At 40.2% G+C, this 9638-nt stretch overlaps 1 protein-coding gene across 1 annotated transcript; it reads left to right on the top strand.

The window, feature by feature from the left end:
* Nucleotides 1–260: 260 nt before the first annotated feature.
* On the top strand, nt 261–9575 carry ggcx (gamma-glutamyl carboxylase). Its single transcript, XM_074690337.1, has 15 exons — nt 261–473; nt 752–961; nt 1057–1215; nt 2127–2292; nt 2384–2462; nt 2541–2647; nt 2735–2898; nt 5114–5415; nt 5746–5877; nt 6013–6164; nt 6247–6416; nt 6515–6645; nt 6743–6890; nt 8499–8703; nt 8786–9575. The coding sequence occupies exons 1-15, from the start codon at nt 449–451 to the stop codon at nt 8943–8945; spliced, it is 2310 nt and encodes a 769-aa protein (XP_074546438.1). The 5' UTR covers nt 261–448; the 3' UTR covers nt 8946–9575.
* The last annotated feature ends 63 nt before the right edge of the window (nt 9576–9638 follow it).

Below are 9638 nucleotides of genomic sequence, written 5' to 3'. Positions count from 1 at the left end.
TATATATATATATATATATATATATAAAGATATATATTGTTATCATTTTATCATTTTAGATTACTTTGAATGCAGCTTTGAACTTTACTTTACATGTAATTGCAAAAAAAATCTTAGTTTTTGTGGAAAAGTCGCGTTGCGTAAACATATTTATCTTCTTTCCCGAAAAAAAAAAAGATCCCGGACAGGATATGACGTACAGGTGTTTCCCTTAAAGGGCGTATCCATTGACCGAATCAGCCAATCAGTGATGAGTACCTGTTTCACAACATTCCAATCCCTCCCAAAACATCCTCCCACTCTCCCTGCCTGCACAGCCTGTGTGCGTGGGACTGTGACACGTAACTGTGTCTGCTTCAGCGACGTGACCTAGCAGGACACCTCCACCTGGGTAGGGTGAGCAGAGAGGGGATTGTACTGCTCGGTTCAAATCTGAGTACAATTCACCATGGAGGCAAGAGACGCGACTGCAGGTGAGCTTGTTGCTGGCGGTGTCGGGTGGTGAGGCGGTGTGTTGTTGTTTAGTCAGTGTAATGACTAGTTAGGCCACGATTTAACCTAAATATAAGCTGCTATCTAAACTATTCGGTGCATAAATGAAAACTCACGTTGTATGAATCATAAAGTTAGTTTTTAGTGATTCCAAATAAAGCACACATAAGATGACGTCGTCTTTGGGCTAACACAAATATAATGCAAGCAATAAAAAGTAAAACAATATTCTGTCACATCTTTGATTCTAAATCTGCAGGAGCTCTTGTAGGAAGTGATGGAGAAGAACACAAAGAGCAAACTGCAACAAGAGCTGCAGCTCCCAACAAAGATGAGGCACCGGGCAAAAGTGGATTTGAGAAGATCTTTGGGTTCAGAAAGGAGGACCTGACGTCCTGGGAGAGACTGGTGACCCTCTTGAACCGACCCACTGACCCTGCATCCCTGGGCATTTTCCGCTGCCTGTTTGGTAAGTTGTGTTTGCATAGTAACCAAAGTTTGCACCTATAAGCTATTAAATAACTCCTGTGCCGACCACAACATCATAATGTGTCTTTTATGTAGGTTTGCTGATGGCTATTGATGTCACACAAGAGCGGGGCCTCAGTCATCTGGACTACAGGTTCCTGGATGGAGCCCCTGTGTGCCGCTTCCCTCTCTTCAATTTCCTGCAGCCGCTGCCTCTGGATTGGATGTATCTGGTGTATGTGGTGATGTTCTTAGGTGGGTCACACTACTGTTTATAAAGCTGTGAGCTGATTTCTTAAAGAGTCAAGGATTAATACAGACACACCAGAATTCACAGAGGGTAGGAAAGCTGAGAGCACCCTTTTTACGAGTCCAAGCAATCCCTTTACAGGATGCACTCTCAGTGGGAGGGGGGTGTCCAAGGAAAAGATCAAAGCATGAACACCAGACCTGTAATTTCCCCCTTGTTTCCCCCAAGCTGACTAACTAGTGCTGGTTTTTCTTTGTGTCTCACTAATATTTGAACAAATGATGCAAAAAAGTTATCTGTGTAGTTAAAGGAGACTGTTGACACCATGCAGAAAAACAAGTAAATAGATACTGATAGAAAAATCAATAGGCATTCATACTTGAAGCTGCACCAGTGTGGGTACAAATCAATTCTCCTCCTTTGTTTCAACACCTAGTTACACCTGTTTATCTTAGAGAATCACAATTCTTTCACACTAGAGATATTTTCTTGTGTATTTTAGCAGATGTTTTACAAGAAATTTACATCAAAATCTCTAATGTCATTTATTTCCGTCTCATAACGCACCCAATGTTTCAGGACAGGAATTCAAATGTGTCAGTTTAATCTCAGATATTGTAAGAAGGAAATGGGATTGCTCTCATCCTGAGGCACATTAGACTTTGTTTCAGGCTAATTTCCAACCTGAATTAAATTCACAGTGGGATAGTGAAGTGATTTCTTGTTAAAGCTTTATTTGGGGGATTTTACACCTGTATTTGTAGAGGATAGGACAATGGAAAGACTAGGAAACTCGGGGGTTGACAGCTTTTTAAGTGTCAAAATAGACATCTCAATAGACTTTGAGAATATTATTTGAAACTGTTAGTGTTATTTACTCACGTCGTGTATTGCGTGCTTGTGTTTCACTCTCCAGGTGCTGTGGGCATCATGCTTGGCTGTTTCTATCGTCTCTCCTGCCTCATGTTCATCTCCACATATTGGTACATTTTCTTTCTGGACAAAACGGCCTGGAACAATCACTCCTACCTCTACGGCCTCATTGGATTCCAGCTCACGCTCATGGAGGGGAACAGATTCTGGTGAGATTGGTTTTAAACATCATGTTTTTACTCATGCATTGCACGCGTTGGACTTACAGAGGGAGACATTTTTTTCATGTCTGTTTCGCAGGTCAATTGATGGATTGCGGAGGCCTTCTATCAGAAACGCTCACGTGCCTCTGTGGAATTACACCATTCTAAGGACACAGGTTTGTAGCTTTTTCACACTCAAACTGTATATCTTTTATCTTAACATGTGATCTTATAATGCATTTCTCTTTCCACAGATATTTATTGTTTACTTCATCGCGGGAATCAAAAAGCTGGATGCCGATTGGGTGGAGGGATACTCCATGTCGTACCTGGCACATCACTGGCTGTTTGATCCTTTTAAGTAGGTGCTGTTCATCTCAGTCCAAAGACGTTCATTTGTTGTATAACTCTGACTCTGATCCCGCTCTGTGACTCATGACTTTTTTAGACTCCTGCTTCCTGTGGAGGTGATAAATCTTCTGGTTGTGCATGGAGGGGGTCTTGTCCTGGATCTGACCGCAGGATACCTGCTGTTTTTTGATGTCACACGGCCCTATGGCTTCTTCTTTGTGACCTACTTCCACTGCATGAACTCTCAGCTCTTCAGTATCGGTGAGTCTGTCATGTTGCTTCCATGTGAGGTGATTTAAGTTTCTGACACAGCTTCAATCAATGATCTGTACAAGCATCACTGTATTTCTTAAGAGATCAGACCTTTTGCTTCTCTGTCAGTTTCAATTGTTCATTTTGAAGTTCATGATGCACAACTGTTTTGCTAAGAAATTCCAAGAGTTGTGTGGTCTGTGCTCGCTCTGGTGCCCTCTTATCAGCTTCCCTGCAGCACCAACAGCCATACCTGTCAGGTTTTGGATTTGAAAGTAAGGGAAATTTTCCGACACTCGTTGTGAGCCATCCCACCTAGGTACAAAGGGATAAAATATGGGAGTTTCCAAAAATGGGACACTAGACAGCCGTGGTTTGTTCCTGCTGTCGGCACTAACTGCATGACAACTGCCGCTCAGGCTGCTGCAGGAGGCAAGTGACAGAGTTCAGTTTAGAGGGGCAGAAGATTGTTTTATTTCTTCCTCTTCTTCTTCTTTTTCTTCTTCTTATTGTTGTTGTTGTTGATGTTTTTGTTGTTATTATTATTATTATTATTATTATTATTATTATTATTATTATTATTATTATTATTATTATTATTATTATTATTATTATTATATAGGGATAGACCCATTCGCCAGGACGATCCAACAGCTGACATGAAACCAATTCAAAACTGTGTTGTTTGACTCTGATGCTTCTCTGCACGGAATTTCTCCCTGTCTACACTATGAAAGCATAAGATGGTCATTTGAAATCAGTCATGTAAAACCAAACAGAAAATTAATTCAACTGCATTACATGTCTGTAAAAGGCAGCACAAAGTCAATTCTGTCCAGGTTTATTGCAGTTACATAGAAATTTTGGAAAACTTTATTCACTGTCAAACTTTAGCTGTTTATTTTTCAAGTTTTCATTTAACTTTATAAAACACGCTGCTGAGCCTAAAAGCTGTTTAATTAACATATGCTTGAAGGCATTTGAATGCAGTTGAGTGTTGGAGTTTGTATTGTACAAATTTTTTTGCACCAATATTTTAACTTTGACTGCAAATTAATATTGCCTTAAAATATTGTTTATCGGCCTTTCCTTGCCCACTTATAATCAGTATCAGTATCTGCCCCAAAAAATCATATTGGTATATCTCTATTATTGTTATTATTATGATTATTATTACTAGTAGTAGTAGCAGTAGTATTATAATACAGATGATTCAAAGGAGAACACTGATACAGGAGGGCGGTGGGAAAGAGGAGTAAAATATGGTACCTTCCTGGCCAAAATGAGACACTTGACAGCTATGCCAACAGTTCACTAGATATAGAGTCTAACACAAAGCATGAAAGTCCCTGTTTGGCCAAATTAAATCATGGCCAATTAAAACACTTTATTAACCCAGTGGGGTAATTTGGTACCTTTGCCCTTCACCCTAGTACAGCAGTCAGAAATAAAATAGAATAGAGATAAAAATAAAGAAGGATTTGAAACAAACAATATCTACTAAACAAGATAAGCTTGCACTATGAATGTGAAAAGATGAACGGTGTTACACAGATATTGCACATACGTTATTGCACTCTGTATTGGTAGTCCAAGTTAAAGAATGTTCCAGGTCATTGATCCAGGTGTGTGATTTTTGAAAGGAGGAGTTATGAAGTCTAACGGCCACAAACAGGAATGACCACCCGAGTGGTTCTGGGAAATGTGAAATGTGACTAACTGATGGAAACCAATGACCAACATTTGCTTCTTAGAGGACCTTTGACCAGCCCTGTTAGAGCCTGAAACACAACAACCCAAAATGTAACAATGCCTCAAAATATAATCAAAAAATGTAATAAAGCCTGAAATGTAATAGCTGTTCGATAATGTAACAAAAGTTCTGAGCCTGAAATGTAATTTAAAAAAATGTAATAACTGACAAAAATGTATTTTATTTGGGGTTTTATTACATTTCGGGTCATTGTTGCATTTTGGGCTCTAATAAGACCACTGTCTTAGATTCTCTGAATGGTCTGACGCACATAAAACAAATGTCATGAAAGTCGTCTTCGCTTCACAAAGTCATTAACAGAATTTGAAATGTAGTTTCTCTAATGTCCACCAGGGGTCAGTCAGAACTACAAGTTTTCAAAGCTGTCTCATTACGTGTCTGTAAAACTTCCTCCTGTCCCACTCAAAGCTGTTAGACCATTATCTTATCAGTAATGCGTTTCTTCCTCAGGGATGTTTTCATACACTATGCTTGCTACAAGTCCCCTCTTCTGCTACACCGACTGGCCGAGGAGATTTTTCGCCCGCTTCCCAGAATTCCTCAGGGCAATCCTGCCATTCACCACATCAGACATCCAGCCAAGCACTTCCTGTGTTTACCCCGAACCCCAGAGCACAACCACTCAACGCCAGGAGACCCCACCTGCCGCCAAAGCCTCCAAACTGAGACTGAAGCACAAGCTGGGAGCTATTTTTACTATTGTTTACATCATGGAGCAGTTCTTCATGCCCTACTCCCACTTTATTACACAGGTAATTACACACTCTGTGATTTTCTTTGTCTGCACAGGAAAACGCATTAAGTAAGATTTAACTTTGATGTCAGCAGAAGCCTTACAAATCCTCCTCACGTCAGCAGACTTGTTGCTCAATCAGAGTCAACAGTCAATGGGTCACAGCAAACACAGATCAAACCGGTGTTGTAAGCATAGAGGGAACTCCAAACACACACACATTCTCATCACGTAACCTGTTACTGAACCCTTTAAACTTCCCCCCTTTTCGTTTTTTCATGATTCAAGGTCACGACTCATACAAAATGTAAAAAGACAGAGTAACAGTCTTCTTCAATGTGACTTTTAGGGTTACAACAACTGGACCAATGGCTTGTACGGCTACTCCTGGGACATGATGGTTCACTCCCGCTCCCATCAGCACGTGAAGATCACCTACAAGGATGGAAAAACAGGAGAAATTGGATATCTGAACCCAGGGGTGAGTTGTGAGAACAAAAACACGGTCAGGCACAGAGCACGTGAGCGTCACGTTAACTCTGTTTATTCACTTTGGTTAACAGCAAATACAGGCACAATAATATGAAACTGTAATTAAAGTGTTTGTGTGCTGAAGGTGTTCACTCAGAGCCGTCGCTGGAAAGATCACGGTGACATGCTGAAGCAGTACGCCACGTGCCTCAGCCAGCTGCTGCCTCGATACAACATCACTGAGCCGGAGATCTACTTTGACATCTGGGTGTCCATCAACGAGCGTTTCCAGCAGAGGTGTGAAGGAGAAAATATGCATGTTCCTACTCCTGATTCAGTGTCACATGTGCTTAAACCTTTGCTTTCAACTTCTTCTCAGGATATTTGACCCTCGTGTGGATGTCGTGAGGGCTGATTGGTCTCCTTTCCGGCCAAACCTGTGGCTGATGCCTCTGCTGGTGGACCTCTCGCCCTGGAGGACGAAGTTCCAGGAGATCGAGGGCAGTTTGGACAATCAGACAGAGATCGTTTTTATCGCTGATTTCCCAGGTTTTAAATCTCTTTTTCTCTATGAAAGAATAAAGAAAGTAATTGTGCTTTGACGTGATATTTACCTTGATTTTTCTCTGCTTTCTGCTTCCTTTAAGGTCTCCATCTAGAAAACTTCGTAAGCGAAGATCTGGGCAACACCAGCATCCAGGTACTGCAGGGGAAAGTGAACATTGAGGTCGTGGAGGAGAAGAAGAACTACACCCTGCAGCCTGGTGAGCAGCTACAGGTACAAACAGCACGCCATCATCACCCCCAAACATTTGACGTCCCAGCAGGAGCACAGATACACACTTTCTTTAATGTGTGTGTGTTTATGTTTGCAGGTACCGGCAGGAGCGTACCATAAGGTGTACACAGTGTCTGAAGAGGCTTCTTGCTACATGTACATCTACGTCAACACGACAGAAGCAGCGCTGCTGGAGAACTTCACCAAACTGCATGAGATCCAGGAACGCGTTCGTAACGGCACAGGTAAAAGACTGAAGATGAAGAGTAATGTTAGGCCTGGGCTGATAACGAATTTTGCTGGACGATATATTGTCCCACAATTATTGTCAAGTTCCTTTCGGCTGTGCAGTGATCCCAACTGAAAGGAAGTGTAAACTGCCCAAAGTAGACTGGATTTTACTCTTGAAGAATGACAAGACAGATTCGTCTTGGATTTGCCATTTTTATTCTTTTTCAAGGTAAAAACCTTTAAAGTAAGCAGGCCAAATAGAATGTTAAGAAATCATTTAAATCATCAAAAAAGCATGAAGTTTAAGCATTTTTTAAAAATAAAAGTCAACATTCCTAGCAAAGTAATATATTTTAAAACAAGTTAAGTTTAATAATAGCCTAAACTTGGGTTTTGATTACAAATAAGTGAAACTATTTCTTTTATTTTTTAGAAATCCTGAGTTACAAACTAAACCAGGTTTTGCTTTGCCTTAACTAAAGGAATAATTTCAAAACAATCAAATTTTTATTCATTTATGTCTCTTTTTTACATAATGTTAGTTTAAATCACGTATCTTTATTGCGTTACGTAGACAAACAACGAGAACAAAGGGACGCAGGCGCACGTGCAGAGCGCAGGCCCTGCGCGCGCCCATGCTAGCATCGTCAGGACAACATGTACCAAACTCCCGGAGGAAATGTGCGCTTTTAAGTGGTGAAAGATGATGGTTTATCGGTTTATCGTTTAAAATATTCGTTGTCTCCCCTAGTTAGCAGCACGAGGTAATTATCAATATTTCAAGTTCTCATTTATTTGTTTATTTATCTTCAGAACTGCACGTGGCTATCTTTATTTGATCGAAACTTACCGAAATAAAATCACAAAAATAACCTACTCACTCATTTATTTATTTTCTATTCCTTCTTAAATTAAGCTAGTTTTAAAGGCTATTTTTTCTAAGCCATTTTAACCTCTTATTAAACTTGTAGTTTTATTTGACAATTATTAACGATAAACGATATTGCTGAAAATACTATTTTTAGACCAAATTAACCACAAATATAGAAAAATATAAATCATAGTAACGCATTACACCCTTTCAAATGCAATGAACTTTATTTGTCAAGAGTATGTTTTTTATTATTGTACTTAGAATATCAATAACTTTCAAATATCCAAACAACAAAGGATAAAAATAAAAGCTCAGTCCAAAATTGCACTTGAATAAAAAAACTGAGTTAAAATGCAGAATTTCTTTTGTGACATAGCAAACTTCACTCTCTGTGTCCGTGTGAATTCTTATGATCCAGGTCAGAGTTAATCTTAACGCTCAAAACTGAGGAAACTGGACTGTTCAGAGTCTGTGAAGATGCTTCTCCTCTTATCCATGAGGCTTCATCATCCTCATCAGCTTCATCCCAAACTACAAAAACAAACACACGTGTTCATGGTGATATATTGAGGCCGGCAAAATTATTAAACTTATTTCATTTATTGAACGATTAATTGATTTATTGACTATTGTCTCAGGCCGAGGTAATGTTGTTAGGAAAAAGTGGCCCAACATTGTAGGAAATGTGCAGTAAAGTTAGCTCCTCGTGTAAACCAGTGGTTTTAATCTAAATGAGTTTTTTCAACAGAAACTGAACCCCTTCCTCCTGAGCTGCAGCCTCTCATTGCTGCAGCCAACGACGACGGAGCGGAGGTCAACGCCACGGACCCGATAGTGCAGCTGTTCCTGAAGAGGCAGCGCCGGATGAAAGAGGTGAAGAAGCGCAGGGAGGCCGGCGTTCTGGAGCGACTGGATCGCTTTGCAACGAAGAAATACTACACCATACGGAGAGGGTGAGTGTAGACTGTAGCAACAACAGGTTTTCACTCTGAAAGAACTAGGAGCTAATTTTTATGTTTCATCACCACTCTCTAGATTCCTGATGACGGCCATCGCCATGAGAAACCTGGCATTCGGCCTCCCTCCCCTTGAACAGCTGACGAGAGAAGTCGAGTTCGCCAACATGAAAGCACCGCAGGCAGATGGCAGCCAGAACGATCCCTTGAAAGATGAAGTCGGTCACGGGGAGCTTTAAAAAGGCCACTGGGACCAAAACATACTCAGATAAATGAACTACAGGTGCAGATTCACACACTCACACCTCTGTGTGTGTGTATGTGTGTGTTGTCTCTACTGGACTGTTACTGAGACGCCCTGGTGCAGAAATCAAAGGATTTTAATCTTCGTTGCTTCTGAAGCATTTCAGATTATTTCCAAATGTAAAGCCAGTATTTCTGTTTGTTTTCTAAGCTTTTGGTCATGAATCTGAATTTCTGTGGAGGATAGTTTCTGTTAATGCTGCAACATGAAAACTGTTTGGTAACAGAAGTGCACTGCTTTGCTGAGCATGATGATATTTCCAGTTTAATTCAGCCTGAGGATTTTTCTGGTTGGATGATGTGACCAACAACAAGTATAAAGACACTGACAATAGCTGAAGTACCCTGTAAGCTAAATTAACTCTGTTTTAAATGAAAATATGCAGCGAACAAGCATGTTACTGAGCTGGAAGGTTAAATCTTTTTAAGGATGCACAAAAATCTCCTGCTGCTTCCACATTTTTAACTCTACAGAAGGTACAGCCTTTATGCTAACCCCTTAATGTGAGAAAGCCTGACAAAACAAACCACAGCTTGTAAATTTTCTGAATTTTTCTGTAATTTTTATATGAAAAAGTCATGTTTGAATACAATTCATGTGTTTTTTGATTAAAAATAAACTTGAATTC

The sequence above is a fragment of the Halichoeres trimaculatus genome, unplaced genomic scaffold (assembly GCF_033239565.1).
Source record: "Halichoeres trimaculatus isolate MK-OKI-2021-1 unplaced genomic scaffold, fHalTri1.1 fHalTri1_scaffold_16, whole genome shotgun sequence".
Taxonomy (NCBI): domain Eukaryota; kingdom Metazoa; phylum Chordata; class Actinopteri; order Labriformes; family Labridae; genus Halichoeres; species Halichoeres trimaculatus.
The sequence above is the reverse complement of the archived record's forward strand: the minus strand, read 5'-3'. Positions and strand labels throughout refer to the sequence as shown.

Bases quoted from the DNA above. Each gene is read 5' to 3' on its own strand.
- ggcx (XM_074690337.1), top strand. From the start codon at position 449: ATGGAGGCAAGAGACGCGACTGCAG. The intron at 2,463-2,540 runs GTTTGTAGCTTT...CTCTTTCCACAG, and splicing joins ACACCATTCTAAGGACACAG to ATATTTATTGTTTACTTCAT. The intron at 6,891-8,498 runs GTAAAAGACTGA...TTTTTTCAACAG, and splicing joins ACGCGTTCGTAACGGCACAG to AAACTGAACCCCTTCCTCCT.